The sequence below is a fragment of the Mugil cephalus genome, chromosome 8 (genome assembly GCF_022458985.1).
Source record: "Mugil cephalus isolate CIBA_MC_2020 chromosome 8, CIBA_Mcephalus_1.1, whole genome shotgun sequence".
Lineage (NCBI taxonomy): Eukaryota > Metazoa > Chordata > Actinopteri > Mugiliformes > Mugilidae > Mugil > Mugil cephalus.
Genome location: NC_061777.1, coordinates 28,707,200 through 28,733,790, shown reverse-complemented (window position 1 = coordinate 28,733,790; position 26,591 = coordinate 28,707,200). Strand labels below are relative to the sequence as shown.

Here is a 26,591-nt window from a genome sequence, read left to right as displayed (position 1 = left end):
TGGTGGTGGTAGTGTAATGGAGTGAGGAATATTTTTTTGGCACACTTAGTACAAATTGAGTATCGTTTAAATGTCACAGCCTACCTCAGTACTGTTGTTGACCATGTCCATTATGACCACAGGGTACCCATCTTCTGACTGCTATTTCTAGCAGGATAATGCACCATGTCACAAAGCTCATATCATCTCAAACTGGTTTCTTGAACATGACAATGAGTTCACTGTACTTCAATGGCCTCCACAGTCACCAGATCTCAATCCAATAAGCACCTTTGCGATGTGGTGGAACAACAGATAATCAGCCAACAAATCTGCTACAACTTTGTGATGCTATCATGTCAATAAGTCGCAGTGTTTCAACACAAGGTGTGCCACGAAAAATTAAGGCAGTTCTGAAGGCAAAAGGAAGTCCAACCTTTCACAGACCTTACACAGAGCGTTTGACGTTACAGTATGTGGAAATAACTCTAATTTTCTGTTAAAGTATGGACAAACAGTCAGCAGTTTTCTGTAGAGACCACTTTTGTGCAGTTGGTTGGAGAAAGTCTTAACGTCATGACTCTGTTCAGGTTTTCAAAAGTAATTTTTAATGTTTTGTGGAAACACAAATAAAAATCAGAAAGAATTTATGCTTCTGTTTCAATGTGACAGGCCTGTGTAAACCCTAACATCTGACATGCACCTCCCCATAAATGTAAATACGTGCCACAGTGACCCAGATCGCAGGAGCTATTGGTCCAGTTGGTAGTAAAATATTTCTGCTTTGGTATTACCAGCTGCTTTTCTATGTCTGCAATTTTTTTAATTGGATTGTTTTAGATCAATCAAAACGGAACATATGGAAGAAAGAGTGACTGAGGAGATTTGAAGGGAAAAGCAATTGTATGACTCAACGTCTGAGAAATTTCAGTAATAGTTTTAGTCCCTGTTCTTGAATGAAAAAAAAAATAAAAAATCTGTGTTTTCAATGGAATGACACCTCAGGCAGTATAAATCTTTTACAGTATGATGAGTATTTGTCCAATACTTCTGTCCCATCTAAACCAAGTAGTACTTTTTTTTCCAATTACTGAAAACTAATACGTTTTGGATTTTCCCCTTTTGTTTTTGCACAAAGATACTTTTGTTGGGCACTGTAGTGGACATTATGGTCATAATTCACCATTAAGGTAGCAATGTCAGCTATTATAAGGGGTGTTTCACGCTGTGGTGTTTGCTGGGATGGTGAAAGTAAGAGTTTTTAGGATGAAAAAGGAAACTAATAAAGGACACGCAGTTGCATTGTCAATGTGAGAAATTGTCTCCACATTTTATTACCACAATTTCCAGACTGGTGATCCTGAAGTTTCGTTGCTGGATGTATTCCACAGTTGTTTTTGAACATGATGGTGAAGAATGCAGTGGCTCTGAAACTTCCAGGGTAGCAGGATTTCTTTAATGCTACCAAAGGTAAGTCTGTGGCTTAATGGATCCAACTTCAAGACATCATTCAAATCATGTCTTGAAGTTGATTCCATCAGGTGTATGGTCCGAAATGAAAGATTATTCCTTTGTTATGTGGAAAACATCTGAAAACATTTCACAGCCCACTAAAAGTCCTAGTAAACAGAAAACAGAACTTGTGTGGTCTGCAGTACATCTATGCTACAGCAGGGATAAAATACTGCAGAGACACATCTTCATGCAGCAGGATCAGGTGGATAACCCTCTGATGGACAATATCTGTGGGAGAAGAGGACAATGCGAGTGAAAATGCAATCTTAGCAATGATGGAACATACAATCATAGCTTTAACTTCATTAAATGGAAAGCATAATGGAGGAAACATGATCTGTTTACTTTGTAAGTCTTCGTAGTGTGATCTGAAGAACAGTGCTATAATAAAAAAATAATTTTAATATGAAACAGAGCCAGACATGTTTAAATATGCAACAGATATCCGAGATGAACTGATACTGCCATCAGTATCAGCCTGTACGACTTCACAAACAGCATAACGTTAACCTGTTGTTAACTGTGCATGTAGACAGTGGTTGGCAAGTCAGCTCGATGTTAAGGAGATTCTTTTGGCTCAGAGAAGTGTTGTATATGAAAAGATTAAGTGAGTCTAATTACTTACTGCAGAATTAAATCCATGTGGTGTTTTCTCGTAGTTAAATGCTGATATAATATTGTGAGAATAATTCCACTGTGACTGGGCAGCATGACCAAAATGAAAAGTCTTCCATCTAATTGACATGTGGGTAACTGGATGAGGAGCTGTGAGTTGACTTACTGCACATGGCCTTGCTGGGGTTGACCTGCTGTCCCATGAGAAACTGCTGCAGCTTCCTGATGTCCACTCTGGCCTCCGCCATGACCTCTGAATCCCTGGTCTGAGATGAACCATCGTCCAGAGAAGCATCATCGCCTGGAGGGTCAGGAAGAACAACGGAACCAAGGAGAAAAATAAAAGGTTTGAGAAATGTGTGCAAAAATTCCTCCTACAAAAAGTTGGAGCTGCATGATAAAAATCATATGCCAAAATATAGTACTATGAATTTAATACAAAAGCACACTCATCCATGTAATGTTCAATTCAATTTCAATTTTATTTATATGGCATCAATAATAATACAAATTGTCTCAAGACGGTTTACAAAAACCGTCCTGAAATCTCCAGAGCAAGCCTGAAGGCGACCTCGGCAATGGAAAACTCCCTTTTAAAGGGAGGAATGCAGCTCATCTGCTTAAGGCCAGTCAGGCAGAAACAGAGGTCAGAGAGAAAAGAAGAGCAGGAGAAACAACATAAACAAACGTCTGTCATATATACACACATCAGACTTAAGGAAACATGTAGAATCCAATAATACATGAGATAACTGATGATGTTATGTGACAGTTTGAAAGTATAAGAGGAATCAAGTGCAGGTTGGAGAACAGTTTATCCAGGTAGGAGTGGACAACTGAAGGCCGTGAATACTGGGCAGATCGATGAGATCAAGACAACATATGTATGTAGTATAGAGCTCCGCAAGTCAGATATAGAGCACTCCAGGCCGTGAAAACTGGGCAGATTGATGTGACTACAACAACAGATGTAGCTTGGTGCTCCGCAGGTCTGATATACAGCACTTCAGGCCAGAGACCCTCACAGTGCTATTTGTAAATATACATTATTATTATTATAATTTTGCATTCAATGTTATGCTATTCAAATAATACACAGGTTCAAATATTAATTTTTTTATTTCAAACGTGCAACAGTAGAAGGGCCATGTAACTGCTGTAAACATACCTGATATAAAGACACCTAACTGCTGTGTGTGTGTAATTGACAGATAACGAAATCAAGAGATTCAAGTTTCAACATATGTTTAGTGCAACGCCTGCCCCTGATGAGAAGCACACAACTTATCTAACCTTGGATGAATGGGTGTTGATGGGAGCGAGCTGCACTGTCAGCTTCTCTTCTGCTAATATATATAATATAGAGCAGTAATGGTTAATTTCCACAAACTCGAAACGAAGGAGATGGTTCTACAGAAAGTCTGGCAGAAGAAGGGGATACAGGCGGGCAACAAGAAAATCAAACTTGACCATGATTACCCCACCAAAATTATTCAAACCATATCTGGGGCTCAAGAAAAAATTGAAAGAGAAGTCAATCCATTTTCCATTTTGAAAATAAGAATTCACTAGAACAATGGTGCTAAGAGCAATGACAATGCAGAGGGTTGCAGCACAGGACATGAGAACTAGGGGATTAACTGTGGATGTACTGGACGTGGATGCAGGGTGAGCAGAATCAAGGTAGGATACGGCGGTAGCACAAGCGAAGGAGAAGTTGGAAGAATACCAGAGGAGGCCTGATATCTCACATCAAATCAGAGTAAATAGGTAACTGGGCTTCAAATGACATTAACCTGTGTCAACACTTATTGGACTAATAAGGCAATAAAAATGAGTCATGACCTTTTGGTTGAGCCAATTAATACAAAAGGGCTTCAGATAATGTGATAAATGTTTATGTACCTCCAGAAGGCAACAAACACTTCTTTAATTGTGGAGTCAGAACCCCAAGTCTTCAATCTTCGACACTGAAAAAAGAATTTGGCATTGAAAATGATATTTGGCAGTTTCAATGTCAACTTATTGGCAGAATTTTAATGTGGAGGGGAGGGGAGGGGACTTACTGGTGGCTGGGGAGCTACCGCTACCGCTGTTTTTTTCCTATAGCTGTGTCTATTATAGTTTGGTCAATTCGCATGTCACACAATTTTTTTTTTTGTTTTACTTAATACTGTATGGGGAGCATATTTTTACAGTTCAACAATGGCCCATCACATTATGCTCCCGGTACTTAATGCATTCATATGAAGTCAATATCCGCTTCACTACATCCGTGTAATTAATCCCAGCATGTATTGATATGATCGTGTTCCCCCAATTTGCTCCACAGGCACAACCCACCTGAGGCTACAGCCTACTGCTCCAACTGTACACACTACTGCGTGAACAAATGGATAGGTCAAACAGCAGGAACAAATTTTCCCATTGTGGCAATCAAGGGTTACAATTTATTTATTTTTATTTAACATTGAGAGAAACATGAGAGAATTAGAGCAACAGTACCAAAAGACAAATGACGCAAACATATACAAACAAATTAAGGACACCAAAATAAAGATAACTGAATTATTGGATGAATATGGAAAGAAAGAATAAGCTATTTGAAGCAAAATTATTATGAGAATTGGTCCCAGAGCAATAAAACTCCTACCGAAGTGTAACTGAAAGCAGCAAGTAGTGAATACATACAAAAAAAATGAGATCCAGATACTAATGAACTAATCACAAACCAGAGAGTATAAAGAATATTTGTCAAGGCTTCTACAAAAAAAAAATAGAAAATTCACTCTGGAATTTTGAAAGGGCCATGGGGGGGCTACTGCCAGGGCTACCGTCTCTGTCAACATGGGAATCAACCCCACGACCAGAGCTAATCAGACAGACATACAATCATCTTTCACTGAGCACTAATTTTGAGTAGCTGTAATCATATGAGTCACCTGTGTTTGTGTGCGTGTGTATATGTGTGTAACTGTATGTGTGTAACTGTAATCACATTAAGTTACGTGTGTGTGTGTGTGTGTGTGTGTGTGTGTGTGTGTGTATGTGTCTGTGTATGTGCATGTGTATGTGTATGTGTGTGAGAGTGTAGTGCTCGCATATTTGGCGTGAATATACAGCTGTAATCACATAAAGTTACCTGTGTGTGTGTGTATCTGTAACTGTAATAACACAAAGTCACCTGTGTGTTCGTGTGTGTGTGCATATGTGGCAGAGGCTCACAGTTTAAATTCTGTACGTATCACTGCTTTGACAAGCACATTGTGACGGACACAACGAGTTTGTCTACTGTGGAAAAAATCATGTGTCGAGTGTGTAAATTGTGGGCAGGATGAGCCTGGAAAGGTTTCTGCCGAGCAGACCTGGTTGTTGTACATGATTGACAACAGCTTTCCACAGACTCAAGATTGCAGGCCAGGACTGAGCTGGCTTTCTTCACAAGCTTGTTGAGGAGCTGGATATTCGCCTCACACCAAACCTGGGCAGTCATAATCTTTTGGTAGGTTGTCTGAGACCCAGCATTCTGTTGCCACAGAGACCAGGCCCACAGCTGGGCCACAACTGCTGCGTCAATAAGGGTCCCCATCCTACTGTAATGCTGTAATGGCCTGAGTAGTCAAAATTTTGGTGGGGGTCATATGCTGCAGTTGGGGGTTAATGGAGTCTTCCCTCCCTTTCCAGGCTGTTCATGTTTAAGGTGGTCATAATGATTTGGTGGTCTGGGTGACTCAGCATTATGTTGCCATAGTCACCAGGTACACAGCTGTTGTGTTAATGAAGGCCCCCCTCCTTATGTAATGCTGCAAATGTCAGATCTGCTGTCCTTCTCCATTGCTGTTAATGTCTAAGGCTCCTCTGTGTATGTGGGTTCTGTTGTCATGGCTACGGGGGCCAATTGCTACCGTCTGTAAGCAGAGGTAGATATAAATACTCTACCTTAGGTTTTGCCCTCTGAACAACTGCTTATATCTCATTAACAACAGGTCGTACGGGGAAAATGAACGCATTAAAAGTGTCAGCCGAGGGTCCTCTTCCATTTAGTGTTTCTGCCACACACGTATGGCAAAAACTGTGGCCACTGTGACGGGGAGGGGAGGGGGAGGGGAGGGAAGGGAAGGGAAGGGAAGGGAAGGGAAGGGAAGGGAAGGGAAGAGTAGGGTAGGGTAGGGTAGGGAAGGGAAGGGAAGGGAAGGGAAGGGAAGGGAGAACAACATTTGCAAGCAGATAATGTCAGCGTTCTATCACATACTGACAAATGTGAAAAAGTTCACGTAATGCTCAGCGAACGCCTCGCTGGGCTAAGCCTGGAGTCCAAACCGTAGGACCTACAGGAATCAGACCTGGTACAGCAGTTCAGAAGCCTTAGCGAACTGAAAAACAGCTGCAATACAGGAGTCAACGCGTTGCATTGCCTCCTTAGTATAGTTGCTGAGAGATTGCAATATAGGAGTCAACACATTGCATTGCCTCCCTAGAACTAGAAAATTCTCGCGAAATTTTTGAGGGAGGCAATGCTGCTGCTGCACAGCGTTTCAGGGTTTTCTGCTCTGGAGTGATCATATTGTTTTGGCACACTTATTTGAATTGGAGGGGGACACATTTGGGTGTGCGGTAGAGGTGTGTGTGTGGGGGGGGGGGCATATGCTACAGCGGGGGGTTCGTGTTGTGTGATCTGCCCTTCTCCTTCTTTTCAGTCCATATCTAAGGTAGTCATAATGATTTGGCAGTCTGGGTGACTCTGTATTCCATCGCCATAGCCACCAGATACACAACTATTGTGTTAATGAAGGCCCCGCTGTAACGCTGCATTAAGTATTAATGCTGCATTATGTAATAATGTAATAAATTTTCACGTCATTATGTAATAACGCTGCATTTTGTAATAATCTGACGCAATTTGTAATAAAAATCTTGAACGCAATATGTAATAAACTTTGCCGCATTTTGTAATAAATTGTTACATTTTGCGTCAGTTATTACAAATTGCGGGTGTTGCACTTTTTTATGAAGAAAATGTAACAATTTGGTGCATTATGTAATAAACCACCGAAATGGATCTTTTAAGTAGAAAAAACATTAGGACCATCAAAAAACATACCGCTGCAACGAGTGGCATATTTTACTATCCGAATGTGCACGCAGCGGTTTGTGAGAGGAGAGTGGAGCAGTCGAAGAGAGCCGTGTAGCACCTTAAAATGTAATAAGTTCTTGAAAATGTAATAAAATGTGCACTTAAGTTGATCAAAATGTAATAAAACCCAATAATGAAATAACTTAACCAATAAGGTAATAAAATATCTTGACTGATATTGTAATAACATTACCGATGATGTAACACCTTATTACATTATTGGGAATTTAGTAAATTTTTCCCCCAAAACTGATAATGTAATATTTGACAGATAATGTAATATATATGTTCATTTTCAGTCCAGAGTTCTACATTTTGTGTTTTGAGAATCTAAGAATGTTATTATACACTGGTTTTGAAACAACAGAATGACTATTCGGTTAAACTACAGACCTTGAGTACCGTACAGCCATATGCATATGTGCAAATACTCAGAGACATGCAACTACATCCTGGTCCTACTGAGTGGGTGATGGACTAGACCAGAATTCCAGCTCAGACAAGCTTCTGAGCAGCACTGGAGACCCCAGGTAACTCTTCACTAAACTAACCTCTTCAGTCTGTTGATTTCCAACAAATCACTACCTCATGAAAACAACCACAAACCAACGAACCAACTTTCAGTAACACTGAAGAGAGTAGAGAGTATACACAAGCATTCATAACACCTGCATACACATTACATGACAGATGACATAAACATAGGCCACATATCCAAATATAAATGGTTATTATATCACTTTCAAGGTCAAATTGAGATCTTACTCTATGTCAAGTGACACAGTGTTCAGCTGACATGCTCACTGTCATACTGACAGTCAGCACCAAAATGACAAAACTTGATGACAACTGACCAGCTTACCAGCGTAAATCGGACAGCAAAGTAACATAACACACTTTATTTCAATAAAACGGCTGAAACAGCTGTCTATACCATGATATTTTTCCTCATAAATATCTTCAAACCACTTACAATTAAAAAGGCAAAAAAAAAAAAAGTGTGCATGTACTATAGCCAGCCACCAGGGTGAAATCCAAAAATGCGGCTTTAGTTTTGGGGAGAAGTTTGGCCCTCAGTAGCTCAACTTCAACTGGAAAATAATCAAAAGGCAATAAAATGAAAGGTATGAACTAACAACAGATTTCAGATTCAGAAAATCTCTTAGATCTCTTAGATTTAAACTAATATGAAATGCTAACAGGTGAACAACAAATTTTAAAGCTAACAATGATCTGAATAGCAACGGTAGGTTAGTAGGCTAGCGATGCCAGTTGCTAGTTTTAAAACGTTTCTGAGATGACAGCTTCACTGTTAATGAATTAGAGGAACGGGCATGAAACTTTAAGACTCCCATATGTATTGACTCAATATTGAGTGAGCAAACAACAATTTATCCAAGCATTTTAGAATCTTGGAGTACTTCCACTCCTGTAAGAAAGTTTGTCATTCATCTAACAAAACAAAGAAAGAATATTACATAATAGCATATGTTGGGACGCAGTCCATTCAAAATGGAGGACAAGGCCGCATGGCTCTCTGTGTTCCCCAGACAAAGAAGGCCTTTGGACTCAACCTCCCAGCAGCCTTCACCTTTTCACACTTAGGTGTGACAGTGTGAAACCTGTGTATGACCCCCATTGATCAGTGTATGGCCAAGACCCCTGAGGTCATCTCTTACTCTGTCTTACACTCTTACTCTTCTTTCACACGCATCCCAAGAAGGAGCTTTTCTGCTCCTCACAGCGAGCGACTGCTACAGCTCTCCAACTTCCATGAGGTCTGCACAAAGCAGAGGCCTCCACTGGACTGGACCTTAGTAGCAACGCAAGTGCCTACCAAAGAATTTAAGGACAGAACCAACTACCATGATACAAAGTCTGCTAGTTGACTTAACGAACAAAACAAAACAGAACAACTATTCGACTCTTCAAGGAGAACCAAGGACCTTCCTCAACAAAACTGGAACTACACAGTAGGACAGCTGTAGTTCACTCAACAAGGACAACAACAATTGGACTTTGCAACCCAGCAACAGCAGGACCAGCAAATCCCCACACTAACCACCATCTTCTCTTATTGGATGTGACTGGGTAACGTAACTGGGCCTAGTCAGCTTACCTGGTACATACCTTGACTATGCATTGAAAACTTCAACCCTACTAGTGAAAATTCAGTGGTGTCCTCTGTCAGAAACAGAGCCATGTGCCTAAAATTATATTATGATAAATTAACCACCAAGTATGTAAACAAGAAAAACAGAGGAGCACAAAGATCACAGTTTTAACAAAGCCAACATTGTAATAAAGAAGCTCCAGGGCTTTCAAGCTTTTAACTGAACTAAGCTTGGTCTAAATGAAGTCCTGGCAAAAGAATACCACATAATGGAGAGATTCTCGCCACAAAAAGTCCAGCTCTGGCAGTCACACCAAAGATCATTTTTACAATTGCCCTTGAATGCACCACTAAGGCCAGCCAACCACAAACCTTATTTCATGCTTGCTGTGGATTGACAGCTGAAACCAACCAATGACAAACATATGAGGGCAGAATTGAGATGTTGCTATGTTACAAGAGATGCATGTTGATGACACAGAGCATTTAAAGTTACAACATGGGCCATTCGAACAGAAGTATTTTTCTCATCCTTTACAACAAGAAGTAGGGGAGTAGGAGTGTTGATTAGGAAAAACCTACCTTTTATGGTATCTGACGGTGTTAAGGACCTAAACGATCGCTATGTGATCATCAAAGGAATTTTGCAAGATCAAGATTTTATAATGATGAATGTGTACTTTCCTCCTACCCACCCAGTCACCTTCCTTACTAAAATGTTTCTGGACTTAGCTTCATTCCTTTCTGATTCCACTGTTATTGTTGGCGGTGATTTTAACTTAATATTAAATGCACTTATTGACAAATTCCCACATAGTAACGTACCCCTCTCTCCTCAGGCCAGCACACTCCATGCTTTATGTGAGGAATTTGGGCTTATTGATGTTTGGAGATACACCCACCCCTCTGATAAACAATATACATTTTTCTCGGCCCCGCATAAGTGTCAAACCAGGATTGATTTTCTATTCATGCCAAGAACTGACACACTCAGTTTTATCATGCGAAATAAATAGTATACATATTTCTGATCATGCAAGAGTAATTATGGACTTTAATCTCAAAACAGTGTTACATCAGTCTTGTCACTGGAGACTTAATACCATTGTTCTTAAAGATGAGGAATTTACTTCCAACCTCTCTACAGAACTTAGAGCATTTCTGGAAATCAACACTTCATCGGCCAGCAATGCCTCTGTCTTATGGGAAACATGCAAAACTTATGCCAGAGGTTTAATTATTTCATACTCTGCAACAAAAAAGCGCCAAAGACTGGAGAAACAAAAATATTTAGAGAGTGAATTGACAAATACAGAAAAAGCATATATTGCCACTCCATCACCACTAGTGTGGTAAGAAATAACAACAACCAGAACAGCTCTAAATTGCCTTCTTACCAGGGATGCAGAGAATAAAATGAAATACACAACTACACAGAGGTTTTATGAGCACGGAGATAAAGCAGGTAAATGTCTGGCCTATTATATTAAGAAACGCACAGAATCCCAAACTATTGCAGCTGTGTCTGATAAGGATGGTCACAAGGTATACGAAAAAAAACTGATAAATAACTGCTTTAAGAACTTTTATGAAAACCTGTACTCTTCCTAACAAGCTCCAGAGGGAGAGCAACTAATGGATCATTTCGTTGCTCAATTGGAGTGGCCAAATTTGTCAGAAGAGCATAAGGCTGCCCTTAATAGTCCCATAACTAAAACTGAAGTGATCAAAGCTATTAATAAATTACAAAATGGAAAGTTACCGGGACCTGACGGCTTCTGTTGTGAATTTTATAAACAGTTCCAAAATATTCTTGTTGATCCTCTTCTTGATATGTTCAACCACTCCTTCGCTACTGAACTTAGAGCATTTCTGGAAATCAACACTTCCCACAGGAGAATTCCCACAGACACTGAAGGAGGCTAATATTTCCTTAATTGTAAAGAAGGGGAAGTGTTCTGATTCTTGCGGATAATACAGGCCCATAGCCCTCCTAAACGTGGATAGGAAGCTGCTTTCTTAAATCTTGGCCTCTCATTTAGAAAACCTTTTACCTATACTGGTAAAGGAAGACCAGACAGGTTTTGTAAGGTGTCGGAATTCAGCTAACAATGTTAGACATTTGTTGAATGCTATCATAGCTTTTAAACAAAAGTGGATTAATGGTCTGGTGCTTTCTCTCGAGGCAGAGAAAGCATTCGAACGAATTGAATGGTCTTTCTTATTGTATACACTGGGTAAATTTGGTTTGGGGGAGAACTTTATAAAATGGGTCAAAATTATTTATACTAGACCACAGGTTGCAGTCTTGACTAATGGACTCAGGTCTGAATACTTACAGAGGGGTGATGCAGGGCTGCCCCTTATTGCCCCTCCTATTCGCTTTGGCCATAGAGCCACTTGCTGAGGCCATAAGGGTGACTCCCACAATACATAGTTTAGAGATTGGACAGCTGTGTCAGAAAATAACCTCATATGTGGATGATGTTCTAATCCTTCTGGTGGATCCTGAAACATCTGTACCAAGTCTTAATGATGTGTCTGACAAATTCAATTGTTTCTCTGGCTATAAGATCAAACTGACTAAATCAGAGGCTATGCTCCTTGGTACCCTTTCAACAATACCAACTATTACACCTTCCTTAAAGCCAACTTTGCACCCTTATTTTGTAAAATTAAGCAGGACCTAGAGCGATAGATGTCACTTCCTATTTCCTTGTTGGGACGCATTGCTCTGGTTAAAATGAATGTGTTGCCTAGGTTATTGTATCCTATCCAAATGATTCCTGTTTTATTTTCTAGAAGGGAAGGATGTTGGAGGATATGAACGGGTGGCTCAGTTCTTTTATTTGGAACAAGCGTAGACCCAGGCTCAATTTTATTTACATAGCGCAAATTACAATACAAATTGTCTAAAGACGCTTCACAAAAACGAACCTGCAACCTCCAGAGCAAGCCTCCCTTTTAACAGGAAGAAACCTTGAGCAGAACCCAGCTCATATGGAGGGACCCATCTGTCGAAGGCCAGTCGGGTAGAAACAGAGAAGATAGAGAGAAAAGAAGAACAGGAGAAACAAGATAAACAAACTTCTGTCATAGATACATACATCAAGCCGAAGGAAACATGTAGGATCTGGTAATATAGCACATAGCTGATGATCTTATGTGACAGTTTGTGAGTATAACAGGAATCATGGGCAGGTTGGTGAATTGTTCATCTAGGTAGGAGTGGACAACTGGAGGAGGCCATGAAGACTGGGACAGATGTAGTTTATGGAGCTCCACAGGTCTGATACACAGCACTCCAGACCATGAAGACTGGGTTGGTTGATGAGGCCATGTCATCTACCAAGTTCAATGGGTGGCCTGGACTTGCCCAATATTAAAATTTACCAACTCTGTGCCCATTCAAGATTTGTAACTGACTCGGTTAAGGGTAAAACTTCAATCTGGATGGACACTGAAACAGCATTATTGTGGTGCACACTAAGTGACCTATTATTTTTTTGATACTTTTAAAGAAATCAAAGCTTTTTGTGCAAATCCTGTAACAATCAACACTCTAAAAGCATGGCGGCTTGTCCGTCGTCTTGAGGGAAGATGAAATATAACATCCATTTTCACTCCAATAATAAATAACCCTGCTTTTCTCCCAGGTTGACACCTTGCTCCACAGAGGTTTCCCTGCACACAGACCCAGGCCACCACGCCCTTGCTGCACACGCCCCATGATATCTCTAAGTCTGAGGGCAGCCTGTGCCTCCTGAACCGTGTCTTTTGGGTTCCACTTCCTCCCTGTTCTAACTGTGGGGGCTGTCCGCTTGACTACTGGATCTTTCGACTGAGTAAGAGTCATCTCCAGTCTAGCCTTAGCACACTTAAACTCCTCTGTTAGACTAGTTACTGGGAGCTCCAATATGTCTTTCCCATAGATAGATAGATAGATTACTTTATTCATCCCCGAAGGGAAATTATACAAGGCTGCATCACTTAAGCAGCGTGGGACACCAATCTCCTAATTGATGAGTTAATCATCCTTTCAAGCTTCTCAACCTTTGTCAGAGGGACCTCATACACTGTCAGTGGCCACATTAGTCGGGGCAATAACCCAAATTGCATGCATCATAATCTCAGCTTTCCTGGGAGCCCTGACCGGTCTATGCTTGAAATGGCTTGGATCATATCTTGTCTCAATCCCTGAAACTGTGCTACATTGCTGAGACTTCATACCACGTCACACCACCTTCCCAGACTCTTCACAGGCTTCTCTAGCACTGTGGGAATCACCTTATCATTTATAACAAATTTCTTATCTACTACCTTTTCTTTAACAACTGAGATACTCCTAGACTTACTTGGCTTCACCTTCATCCTAGCCCACTGCAAGTTGCTGTTTATCCAGCAGTCTGCTAGTACATGGAGCAGTTGACGTCACAGTTGTCATGTCATCTGTGGAGGCCCTAATTGGGGGGAGACCCTAGTGGATGTTAGCCACTAAGGTGGAACTGCCCAGTCTATTTAGGTGAACCCCGTCTCTGCAGAAGAGTGATATGTTCCAGAAAAGGTTAAAATTGTCAATAAAATTGGTCCTGCGAGCACCACTGAATGACTGCAGCCAGGAACTGAGGCGACTGAAGCGCTCAACGTTCTGAGAGAGCACAGGCAGAAGACCACTGATAAAGACTGACTTCCCACAATGCCTTAGAAAGTTTAGAAGAACTTTGAAGTCACTTTTTGTAGATTCAGATTGGCGATGAGCCGTGTCATTGTGACCCACATGAATAATGATGTGGTGGATGGAAGAAGGAAGAGACTGTAGGAGAACCGGAATTTTCTCTGCAATGTCAGTGACAGTAGGTCCGGGGAGACAATGAGTAACGACATTGAAGAAGCGGATACCTCTGGTGATGTTGTCTCTTATCAGGGTTGTTGGAGCGACAAGTTGGCGTGGCGTGGGACAAGTCCGTGCAGGGTCATGGTCGGGGAGATCAGCAGCGAGTGGAAGCTGAGATTGTGATGGCACGACTTCTGGACGATTTGGGCAGGGAGGGATTCACACTGGAGGCGCGGCAATGATGTGGCCTCCACTGCAGGTGGTCAGAGGCTACCATGGCAGTGTGTTGTGGCGTCGGTGGGCATCTGGGAAGCAGAGCAGTGGGCTGGACGTTCACCTGGAGCAATCCGTGCACCGGCAGGAAATAGTGGGGAGGGAGCCCCACCACCAGCAGCAGGCTGTGCCGGGACTCCACCGGCACAGGACTTCGGACCAGATTGGCTGTTTGGTGGGTGTGAAACTGGATGTGGGTCAGGGGCTAGCAGGGTCCCAACGAATGGTATCTTGGAGGGCAGCCTTGAGGGAGGCGAGCAGAGGGATTGCTCATGGGCAGCATCGATGCAGGAAGATAAAAGTTCCGATTGGACTTGGACCTCTGTGAGCCTCTGTTGTCCTCCACCTGTGAAAGACGGAGCTCAAGGGTGGTGACCAGGGGCCTCATGTATCAAAGAAACGTGGCGTACGCCCACGTCAACGTTAAGATGTATCAAAAGTGAACTGACCGTGGAAATGGGCAGTGACCTCCGCCGACATCATGGCTGGCATACGCCCGTTTCCACAGCTATTGTTCCTTTGGTGACACTAAGAGGCGTAATGTAATGCCCCGTGGCGTCCTGCACAACGTGGCACACCGCCACGGCATACCACTGCCAGTGGCCACTGCCCCCGCCCCCCTTTGGCACTCCTTTGCGCTCAATTCTATGTTGATTGGGATGTACAAACAAAAAGTGCTTGGATCCAGGCGCACGCACACTTTGATACATCAGATTTTTTTTGGGCGGACACCAATTTCTAGATTTTAGTATTTCAGTGAGAAATCCACGCAAGTCTTTGTACATGAGGCCCCTGATCCTCCACGACAGAGACGATGATGCGTTTAGCCTGACCTTCCTGGGTGCCGGCGATTTTGTCCAAAGTGTTGGTTAGTTTTGAAAACTTCTGTTCCATAATTTCACTTATGTTTTGGATAACTTTCCGCACCAGCTCAGACATATCAATGCTGCTAGCTCCTGTCTTGCCAGCTGCTGGAGAGGAAGTAGCCGCCATGCTAGGCCGCGGCAAGTGAACCGTAATCTTCGACTGGGTCGTTTGCCTCAAATTAGCCAGTCTTTATTTGCCGTGTTATAATATCGTTAGAGTAGCGTCAAGTTGGTAGAAGGTGCTTTTAGGCTGAAAAATATCAGGACCAGAGCGGGAGCTCCACGAAGACACAGCCTTCAGCCAGCCATTGTCACGTCCTCCTCTGGTATTGTTTTTGACAGCTTTAAATCTTTTTTTTTTTTTTATTGGCAGAGACTTTTTTTTATATAACCATAGATGAATGATCCTCTAAAAGATATGAACTGAATTGTGGTGTCCCCCAAGGCTCAATCTTAGGTCCAACTCTTTTTAATCTTCATATGTTGCCACTGGGAGACGTCATAAGGAGACACAGCACTCATTTCCACAGCTATGCTGATGGCACACCTTTACATAGCCGTGTCTCCTGATGACATTGACTAATAAATGCCCTTTTAAAATGCATCTTAGTTATGGCAGCGGGCAACTTCTTACAGCTCAATCAGGACAAAACAGAAGTACTTGTCATTGGTCTTGAAGCACACAAAGAAAAACTTTATCTAAAACTCAAAGTCCTGTCCTTAAACACATCTGAGTAGGTCAAAAACCTTGGTGTTAGTTTAGATTCAAATCTCATTTTTACTGCTCACATACAAAGTATGCTGAGGCTGCTGCCCTTGTGACCTGGACCCTGATAACTGGAAAAAGACAGACGCACGGGTAAAGATTATAACGGAGAGTGGCATTTATCATTTCAAGAACATTGCCACAGTGCTACCATTTTTTATCTCAAGCCAACACCAAGACACTAATCCATGCCTTTATCACCTGTAGAATTGATTATTGTAACACTCTTCTTTCTGGTCTCCCTAAGAAAAGCATTACTCTGCTGCAGCTTCTCCAGAACTTAGCTGCACGAGTTCTGACACGGACCAGAAAGAGAGCACACATTACACCAATTTTGAAGTCTCTGCACTGGCTACTTGTCTGCTTCAGAATTGTTTTTAAGATCCCCATAATTGTTTTTAAAGCTCTTAATGGTCCTAATTATTTATCTGATTTGCGTTTAACATATGAGCCCAAGTGAACATTTTATATTTTTTAGCCTGACTTTTAACTGAATTTTACTTATTTTCTGTTCTTTTAATCTTTCTTGGTCTGGTTATTAATTGATTTTTATTTATTTTATCATTTTATCGTGTTAACCTGTGTAGGAAAGCCCATGTTAATATTAGGTGTTTTGTTTCTCTAAGTTATGATGTTACTGGCCCTTTAAAAGGAGCGGCGTTACAGTGGAGTTTTCTTCTGCTGCGTGTGTGCAGTGAGGGACGATCAGCTGCGGGCTGTGTGTGTGTTTCTCTCCTGTTGCAAAATGTGTGCACATGAGAAATGTAAGTAACTATTTTATGACAAGTTAATGCATTCTGGAGATTCCGGAGATCATTATTTTATTTGAATATTCTTCTGTAGTTTGCTCAGTTAACTAATTTGGTTGTCAGCTTGTACATGCTAACCAAGCATCTTATGTGCTCATGGTTTTCTCCTGCTGTTAGCATATATTGCGGTTTCTGTTATGGTAACCCGTAATCTATGTGATTTAAGGGATTTATGTTCTGATTTTTACATTATCATTATTTCCTCTTTCCAGTTTTTTTTATGTTCCCCACACTGTACTCCCCACAAGAGCATAGGGGGTTGCTTTTTCCCCTCCCCTCAGGTTATCTGATTCTGATCTGACTGAATGTGAAATATGTATGAATGTTCGCGTCATGTGTGCGTTATCACTTTATTTGGTTAATGTGTATTGACATTTTATTAATATGCTGTATATTGTTACATTGTATTTCAGAACCACATACTTCCTAATTAAAGTCCATATAAACAGAACTGCCTTTGTGACTTTCTAACCAGACTCACACTTCCATTGTGTTGTCAGCCCTATTCAGTGCATTCCTAGACTCTTACAGCCTGGCTTTTAACAAATTTTTATTGGATTATATTTTATTATTTTTACATTTTTAGTATTGTTTTTATTTTTTATTTTTCATCCTTTAGGTAATTACTAAATTATAATTATAATTTATAGTTATTTTTGTATTAATTTTGTTTTAACCTCTCTAGCGTTTCCTTAACTCATAATAATAATAATAACAACAACACATTTTATTTATTATGCCTTTTTCATCAAAAGATCTCAAAGGGCATAGGGCAAAGGCATGGACCAGCTTTTTGGCATCCGAGAGGAAAAGATCGGGGCGGAGTTTGTAATTGTTGCGGAAGTGATAGAAGGAGGTCTTGCAGAGGTAGCTGATAGTTCAAATTTGAGTTGGGGGTCCAGAGAAGGTGATGATTATTGGGTGGTGATAACTGGGTCTGGTAAGGGTCGCTGACAAGAATAGCTTTCGTTTTGGAGCTGTTGAGTTGAAGAAAGTTGTGCTCCATCCATATCTTTATCTCCTCCAGACAGGAGGTGAGATGTTGGTGATGATGAGGGTGGAGTTGCGGCTGTGGCATTAACCTAACGCTGTATGTCATCAGCGTAGGAGTGGAATGATAATCCATGACAGCTGATGATCTGACCAAGAGAAATGAGGTAGAACATGAACAGCAAGCCCAAGGACTGAAACCTGGGGGACACCGCAAGTGACTGCATGTGGATTTAATTTGGATGTTGGTTTTATGTAAAGCACTTTGGGTTGCATCTTTTGTATGAAAATTGCTGTATATATAAAATGTGATTTATTGATTTAAGAACTGTGTGCAAATGTATCTAGAATATACGTATAGCCATGCTGCTAGTATGGCCGAAATCCAGGGGACATATTTACCCCAAAGAGGATTTCCTAGGTCTCTGAAATGGGTAGTCACAGAAACCAGATCTGTCTCAATCTTCAGGTTCATCTTTCCGCTCAGGTTGGCCTCTATTACCTGAGGGACACACACAACATCAAAATGAAAGAACAGACTTCAGCAAGAAAAAGCAAATTGAATAAAACACGGGTATTATTGTAATAATTTAGTCCACCATCCATCAGTAATGATAATTATGTTGCTCTGATCTAGTTAAGAGCTGAGAGTGAGTCTAAGAACATATGCAGTCAGAGATAAATAACTGACTGTCAGAAAAATTATTTTACTGGGTGGAGGAGGTCAGAGAGGTTCCGGGGGGGGGGGGCACGGAATGGCGAGTTTTGTAGGTAAGAAGGAGGATTTCGAAAGAGATGCAGAATTTTATGGGGAGCCAGTGAAGGTGTATAAGTGTGGGGGAGATATGCTGCCAGGGCTTGGTGTGGGTGAGAACCCTTGCAGCCGAGTTCTGGACATACCAGGGTCTGTCTAGGGATTTGCTGGGTAGCCTAAACAGGCTTGTGATGAAGGCATGTATATGGGTCACTGCAGCGGTATTGGAGAGAGGCAGCCAGAGTCAGGAGATGTTTTTGAGGTGGAAATAGGCAGATTTAGTGACAGATTTGATGTGTAAATGGTAGGAGAAAGTAGAGTCCAAGATGATGCCTAGGTTGTGGACTTCAGGTGATGGGGAGATGGAGCAGTCATCGACTTGTAGTAGGTTAGTCATTTCCAAGCAAAACCTGAAATGTCAAATATTCTCTGGTTCTAACTGAATATCTTTTTTTGGAATATTGATTGGCCAAGTCACATGCTTGAAAGAGAAAACTAAAGACACGCCATAAAATGATGAATTGCATTAACTGATGTAAACTCCTATCCACTCTGCCTCCAAAGATATTAAATGTGAGATTTTGCCATTCACCATCAGTGATCTGATTTTGATGACAGCCTCTAATCCCCAGGATTAAGATGTTGTTAACTCTTTATATAACATGAGGCACTTACACTTACAAATAATAATTCCTACCAGGAAGTTGGAGAGGTTTTTCATACGGTCCACAACATTCTTCATGGTCTTCAGAGGAGGCAGGCAAATACTGACCTGCAAGAACATGCACATCAAACACGTCCCTTCACTGAAGACACAATACAAAGGAATACTACCAGATGACCTTGTAATATATATGAAAACTAAAAACTTAGTAGCATTTCAAAGTGTGCTGCACTTACATTGAAGTCTGGCATGCTCGGTTCTTTGAATTCATGCCAGAGTCTACGTGGGACAACGTCAACTGGGATGTCATGAGTGATGACTCGACTGATACTGGACAATGTGGGCTGCATAGGAAGAAGGGAGGACATCATTCAGTTTGTTTCTTAAGCTCTGCAATCATTTAATTTATTTAAAGCAGTAATAATAGCAGAGAAACATGTACATTAATTCGGAGCTGTCTTTGTTTTGTCTAATGAAGTCTTTTATTTCTCATAAAATATCTGTCTCTTCAGCGACTAAATGTTCACCAATGTTAATCAGCTACAACTGTGCCTGCCTGCCACTTTTAGAGCTTCTTAAAAGTTAATGATTTGTCAGTGTTGTGTTCAGAAACCAGTCTCACCAGCTCAGCTATGACAGTGAGGCAGGGGCAGTGCTTCTTTGTGAGTTTGATTTTAACAACTTTGGCATTCTGGATTGTCTTCAGAGCTCTGGACAGGTTCTCCGGAATCACCTCCAGACAAATCTCATTGTCCTCAGGGGAAACACCCTCCATCTGGTACTCATCAAAGCAGTTGGTCTGAATGAAGTAAACACAGAAGATCAGCTGTAGGAGAGAAAGTTTCAGTCGTTTTACTTGAGGCATACGGTCACCCAACTAAATGTTTCAGGTCATCAAACAAATTTAAACATAAGACAAAGAAAACAAAAACAAAGTTCTCTTGCCACACCCCGGCCTGATTACTCCCACACCTGTTCTCAATCAAGAAATCACTTAAATGAGATCTGCCTGACGAAGTGAAATAGACAAAAGGTCTTCAAAAGCTAGACATCATGTCAAGATCCAAAGAAATTCAGGAAAAAATGTGAAAGAAAGTACTCGAGCTCTAGCAGTCTGGAAAAGATTATAAAGCCATTTCTAAAAGCTTTGTGAGTCTAGCAAACCACAGTGAGAGCCATTATCCACAAATGATGAAAACATGGAACACTGCTGAACCTACCCAGGAATGGCTGGTCGTCCAAACTTACCCCAAGGGGTACCCCTTACCCCTAGGTAATTTGTAGCCACAAAAGACCCCACAACAACTTCCAATGAACTACAGGTCTCATTTGCCTCAGTTAATGTCAGTGTCCATGATTCCACCACTAGAAAAATAAGTGGCCAAAGTTCAGTATCAAAATCAGGAAAAACCTTTATTGATCCACAAGGGGCAATTAGGAGGGTGAAGAATGGCCCATGAAATTAAAGAGCAAGAAAAGAAATTAACAAAGGTTGGTGGGCAAAAGCAGCACATTGGCGTTTCTGCTGCCAGTGACAGTATGAGTGCTTGGTGAGGAGGCAATAAGCCAGAAGTTTCTATAAAGATAATATTGCCCATGAGAATATAGTGATATTCCACATGAGAGAATATTGCACAAACTGTAAATCTTAAATCTTAAGTTATTGTAACCCCTTAGAGTTCAGGAGGAGAATAGCATTGATAATAAAAGTCGCTCTCTTTCTTTGGGTCTTACAGGCCAGACAACAGTATCTGGAGGATCGACAGGCTGCTTGCCTGCTGCTCATACAGTCAGTCAGGAAATCCTACAATCTGAGAACACACCTTCACAATGTGCAGGCAGTTCCTGTCCTGTAGGGTGATGGAGTGATACCAGCAGCATATGGAGAAAGCTAAAACACTATCAATGAATGTGTAGTGAATGTCAACAAGATATTCTTTTCTGTGGTGCAGCTGGGGTGCGTTGATATGCACTCATCAGTGTACAGCAGCGGAGAAAGCATGCAACCTTGTGGGGAGCTAGTGGAGGGGGTGAGAAGATTGAAGAGGCTTTTGTTAATCCAGATTTTGTAGGTTCTGTTGGTGAGAAACTCCAGGATCCAGGGTATGAGCTGACTGACTCTGGTGGAGTCTCTCTGCTCGGATGTGGTTCCAAAGTGTTAGGAGAAGGCAGCAAACAGAAGTTTGGCAGAGGTGTTGGGAAGCTGAAGTGTTTATGGATGGTGTCGAAGATGAAGGTTTTGGCATCACTGACAATTTTGATATGCAAACTGGAGCAGGTTTGTGAATTGGTCAGGGTGGGAATGTGTGACTTGACAAGCCTCTCCATGGCCTTCATCCACTGTTGCTCAGTGTCATGGGAGTGCTCCTCTTGGGAATAGGGCTAATAGAAGAGTATTTCCAACATTAAAACATTCCTAGACAATTCCAGTGCTGATGGAGGTTTTGAACAGGTTCTGATACTGATTTTATCAGCACCAGATGCGCTGTTGGCCTCAGACCTCTTAAGGACACTCACTATGTCCATGGTGAGGAAAGAGATGCAAGGGTCACCAGGACCTGTTGTCCTCTAGCTGGGTGGAGTAGTTGGTCTCAAATCTGGAGAAGAAGGATTTAAGGTTGTTGGGGTGAGATCAGAGCTGGATGGTATGCCGGTTCATACCAAATACTGAGCCATTTTTTTTGTTGTTATGATATGAATGTTTAATATACTGGCATACCAGTGTATTTGATTAAATAGCCTTCGGAACGCTGGTTGTGAGACACCATTACAGACTGGACCATTTTCAATGTAGCACTTGTTAACATGCATGGTGCAAATGCATCAGTGTGAAGCGTGTTGAAGATGGAACACTCCGAGCAAGCGAGCAGACGGCCATGTGTTCCTACTGCCACCTGCAGTGATCTTCAGGGGGAGTTGTTGTTCCAGCGATGGCCTTGGCCAATGCCAGTGCTGTTAGGGCACCAAAAGCAGATAAGATTGGGATTGTTTGGTCTTGTGGCGAGTAGACGCATTCTTTTGCACGACTACTCTGTTTGTCCATTCTGGTCTCTGAATCAATCATTCTCCTTTGCAAAGCCAAAAGCTTCTCCATGATGTTATCCATGTTGCAGTTCATAGCCACAGTCTGATTGCCAATAGCTCTGCCCACCGCTTCAATCATGTCGGGCAGCTTTGTGGGGCTTTTGACAGCAGTCACCATTTTTTTTGATTTCCTCGATAAATCAGGGCAATGTCCTCCACAGAAAGAGCCCCCAGACACACTGTGACCTCTCCCACGCGTCCATCGTGTAGCCAGCTGTGAGTGTTCCGGGTAGGGCAGTCCAGCTCCCCTGAACCCAGACTTCTCATTGAAAATGTGTCAATTGCGCTGAGAGACCAGTTTATCAATTCCATGATTTTGTAGTTTGGGAAGCAGTGTGGATAGAGTCTCTCAAAAAGTATAGACAGTAGACAGATGAGAGAAGCAAAGCAGTTAAGATAGAGGAGAGGAAAAAAAAATGCAACCGCCTTCATTGAGAACCAAAGAGAGAGAGAGAAGGTTGTATTGATTACAATGATATATCTGATTATAATGTCATCAGTCTGATTATATTTGATTATAGGGTTAAATTGAATAACAATGATGTGTCTGATCATAATGTCATTAGTTTGATTATAATACATTATAATACAGTATGTAGGAGCGGTCTTGTAAATCAGTGGGCATTCATTCTCATAGTGTCACAATAATGATTTATTTTATTGCATAACAGCAACAGCAAAATAAATAAAACTCATCTTAAACAGAAAACTTGCTTCATCTCAAAATGCGTTTGCCCTTCCGCCCTCTAGCCAAACACACCTGCCCCCTTACCAGTGGTCAGATGATGTCTATAAATAGAATTATTGCCCACTGACATCATTACATCATCATAATCACTCCAGTAATATTATGTCAACATAATCAACAGTATTTCATGATGATTTAATATGGTATAGGTAAAACACAAATCAGTGCATTGGCTTCAACACTCTGACCCCTAATTGACTGGTATAGGGCAATTCATACATTCATACAATGAAGCACACACTCAAGAGTCCTTTGTGACAATATTCAAGATTCTCCATAGAATTTCAAAAATAAATAAAAATATAATCCATTTAATTCCAATAGTCTATTTGTGAAAAAAGTTCATAAACATTCAACAAAAAGTTCAACGCAGATGTCCTGTAGAAGGCACCTGATGATGGGCCTTTCCAAGGTACCATTTTGTGACCTGATCTTGACCCAACGTATATGTCCCTTCTTGTCTGGGAAGATTTCCGTGATTCTGCCCATAGACCAGGAGGTGTGTGGTGAACTTTCGTCAATGATCAGCACTATGTCTCCATGCTTTAGATTCTTTTTCATCTTATTCCATTTCTGCCTGTCTTGTAGCAATGGGAGGTACTCTCGTGTCCAGCGTTTCCAGAAGAGATCAGCTACTGGGTCTGTTTCCATCTTCTTCTTGAATAGGTATCACTTTTGTTGAAGAGTCCAGGTGGAAGAGTAGGCACTCGCTTAATTTGGAGTTAGTGGTTGGGTGTTAGAGGCTCTGGGTCTTTTACATCCTGAGATAAGACTGTGATGGGCCAGTCATTCATGATCACCTCTACCTCACATAAAGCTGTTTGGAGACTCGTGTCATCCAGGGTCTGTTCCCTTGGATTTTTTTCATTATCCAGATGAGCCGCTCCCATACACCTCCATGGTGAGGACCATAGGGTGGACTGAATGTCCATTTGATACCTATTACTGAGGTTAAGGTGGGTAAGTGCTTCTCGAAGCTCCCATTCTGTCCCAACAAAATTTGTACCGTTGTCAGAAACAATCTCCTTCACTTGACCTCGTCTGCAGATAAATTGTATCCATTTAGTAGACCATCTCTAGGTGTACAGCTTGTAGGGAACCATGCTGTTGAGGCAGCGGTCTTCAGGTAGGATTTGGTTTGTGGGCTGGATTTAGTGATTGGGGCACTTGGACCCGGTGACCTGAGACTACAAAGGCCCACATTGATTCATTCTGGGTCTCTCTCTCTCCCCAGCAGACGTCCGTGGAGTGGTGTGGCAGCCGCAGAGTTAACCATCCCTTTCCTTTTAGTTAAATGCACTCGACAACAAGCATTCATTACATTTTACACACATGCACATCCTATACCACTGATAATACTGACGTCCACATCACATTTGTTACATTTGTTCTATTTTTCGTTGCTTTATTTTGAATGAAGAGTTATGTTAACCTCTTTAAAACAGTGCCACTCCGATTTTGTCATGGCCCAAGGAGCCAGGTTGTGACAGGCTCTACTTGCGAGGCACGTAAATAAGGCTCCATACTTTTTTATTTTGCTGCGGCCACGCTTCACTTCTATGGGACCAAAGTAATCCAGTCCATGATGGGTAAAGGGTGGCAAGACAGGTGTTATCCTGTGTAGAGGTAGGTCAGACATTTTTTGTGTCATTGCTGTGCCATGCCATCTCCTGCAAAGTACACAATCCTGTGTTATCCTTCTTGCAGCAGAGTTTGCTCCTATGATCCAGTATTTTGTTCTGAGTTTTGCTATCATTTGATTTCTTCCACAATGACCCACCAAGGTGTGGGTATGGTGTAGGAGTGTCTTTGACAGGTGGTTGTCCTTGGGCAAAATGGCTGGATGTTTGATTTCCTCTGACATTGCGAGCTTACTTAGTCTGCCTCCAACTCTCAGGATTCCTTGTTGAAAGAAGGGATCTAGTTTATAGATCATACTGTTTCTCTTTATGGGTAAACCCTTCTGTAGAGAGGTTACCTCATCTTGGAAGGACTGTTGATGTGATTGCTCAGCCTTGGCTAGATCCTCCACACACAGCTGTGGGTCTGAGTGGCTAATTTTCCCTTTTAAGTTCTATTGTCTCAGAGTTTCTTTGAATTTTAGGAGCCAGGCTGCTGATCAAATCAATTTGTCCCATGATGAGAAGTGCTCAATAAAACGAGTCAGCGGACTTTAATTCTGCAGCACACTTGTAGTGAAAGCCTGGTCCCCTTCTTGACCTCTTGGTCACTGTCGGACAGTGTGGGTGGTACTTAGATCACTGGCCAGTCTGTTTCAGGTTGCATCAGGAAATCTGGCCCTTTCAGCCAGTGTCCATCTTGAAGAAAAGTCTCAGCTTTCTTTTTTACCTCTTGATGCACTGTCTGTGGGATTGATTCCCGTCTTTATGTAGCGCCACTGGGATTTGTGTGTCAGATCCCAAATAGTGGACACTCTGTCAGCCACATAGGTTTGAAACCTTCTGCAGTCATTTTGAATGTATTTTAGGACGGCGGTGCTGTCGGTCCAAAAAATGGAGTCTCCGCGTGTGACGGGTGTAGTATGGACCCAAAAGCAGTACAACGAGGCACAGGGTCAATGAGAGATTCACTTTAATAGTAGTCGAGTTGGTCAGAACAGGCAAAAGTTCACTACTGGTGAGGCAAATAGAACAGACAGATAATCCGGTGTAGGGCAGGTTGCAGGAGTAAAAAAATCCAGGTGAATAGTAGTGAAGCCACTCAAAAATGGACACACACAAGGCAGGGAATGGGGAAACTCACAAAGATCGCTTGGCTGCCTCTCAGACAACCAGGCAATAGATGGGTACAAGCAGAAGTCGTGGTCAAGGACAGAAGGCTGAGGTGATTTACTGGGAGGTAGACAAAGCAGGTTAGTCAGGCTGGGTCGATACCGGGGAGTCAGGCAGAAAAACGCTGGAAAGTCTTGCATGGCAAAGAACAATCTTGCAAAGGATTGAGTGTGGAACTGGTGAACTGGGGCTGATTGCAGGGGATGAGCTACAGGTGTGGAGATTAGCTGAGTGAGAGCAGGTGTGGTGTGGGCGGAGCAGTGGAAAACTATGAGTACACCCAACAAGGTGTTCATAAGGTCAGGACCATGCAGCAGCTCAGAGTTCAGTGAAGTTCCTTGAAATGAAGAGGTACAATCGAACACCACTCGGATTGTCTTTTTTCTTTTGTGGAAGACGCCATGGTGAGGAATGTACCACAATCTTCCATCTTTACCAGAAAATTGTTCCCCTGGCACTCTTTCTGCATGCCCTTTCCTCAAGATATCACTCATGAAGCCATTGTAGTCTTTCTGAAAGGCTTCATCTTTCTGGAATCTGTGGGCAAGACTAAGTGCTCTTTGTTCCGCCACCTTCCTGTTGTTTGGCAGGCTGATGTTATCCCAACTGAACGGAAGTCATATTTCATAGTGGCCATCTTTTCTTTTGACCGAGC

General features: G+C 41.9%; 1 protein-coding gene across 2 annotated transcripts in view; it reads right to left on the bottom strand.

The window, feature by feature from the left end:
* Positions 1-564: 564 nt before the first annotated feature.
* Positions 565-26,591, bottom strand: part of hus1 (HUS1 checkpoint clamp component) — a 55,636-nt gene continuing 29,609 nt past the window's right edge. The window contains exons 3-8 of one of the 2 annotated variants that reach the window (XM_047592337.1): positions 19,935-20,138; positions 19,549-19,656; positions 19,346-19,420; positions 18,297-18,396; positions 2,276-2,410; positions 565-1,722 (exon numbers count right to left, since the gene is read on the bottom strand). In XM_047592337.1, coding sequence (XP_047448293.1) covers positions 1,640-1,722; positions 2,276-2,410; positions 18,297-18,396; positions 19,346-19,420; positions 19,549-19,656; positions 19,935-20,138 — 705 coding nt within the window. In that variant the 3' untranslated portion in view covers positions 565-1,639. The remainder of the gene's footprint in view (positions 1,723-2,275; positions 2,411-18,296; positions 18,397-19,345; positions 19,421-19,548; positions 19,657-19,934; positions 20,139-26,591) is intronic. The other variant, XM_047592338.1, reaches the window with a different exon arrangement.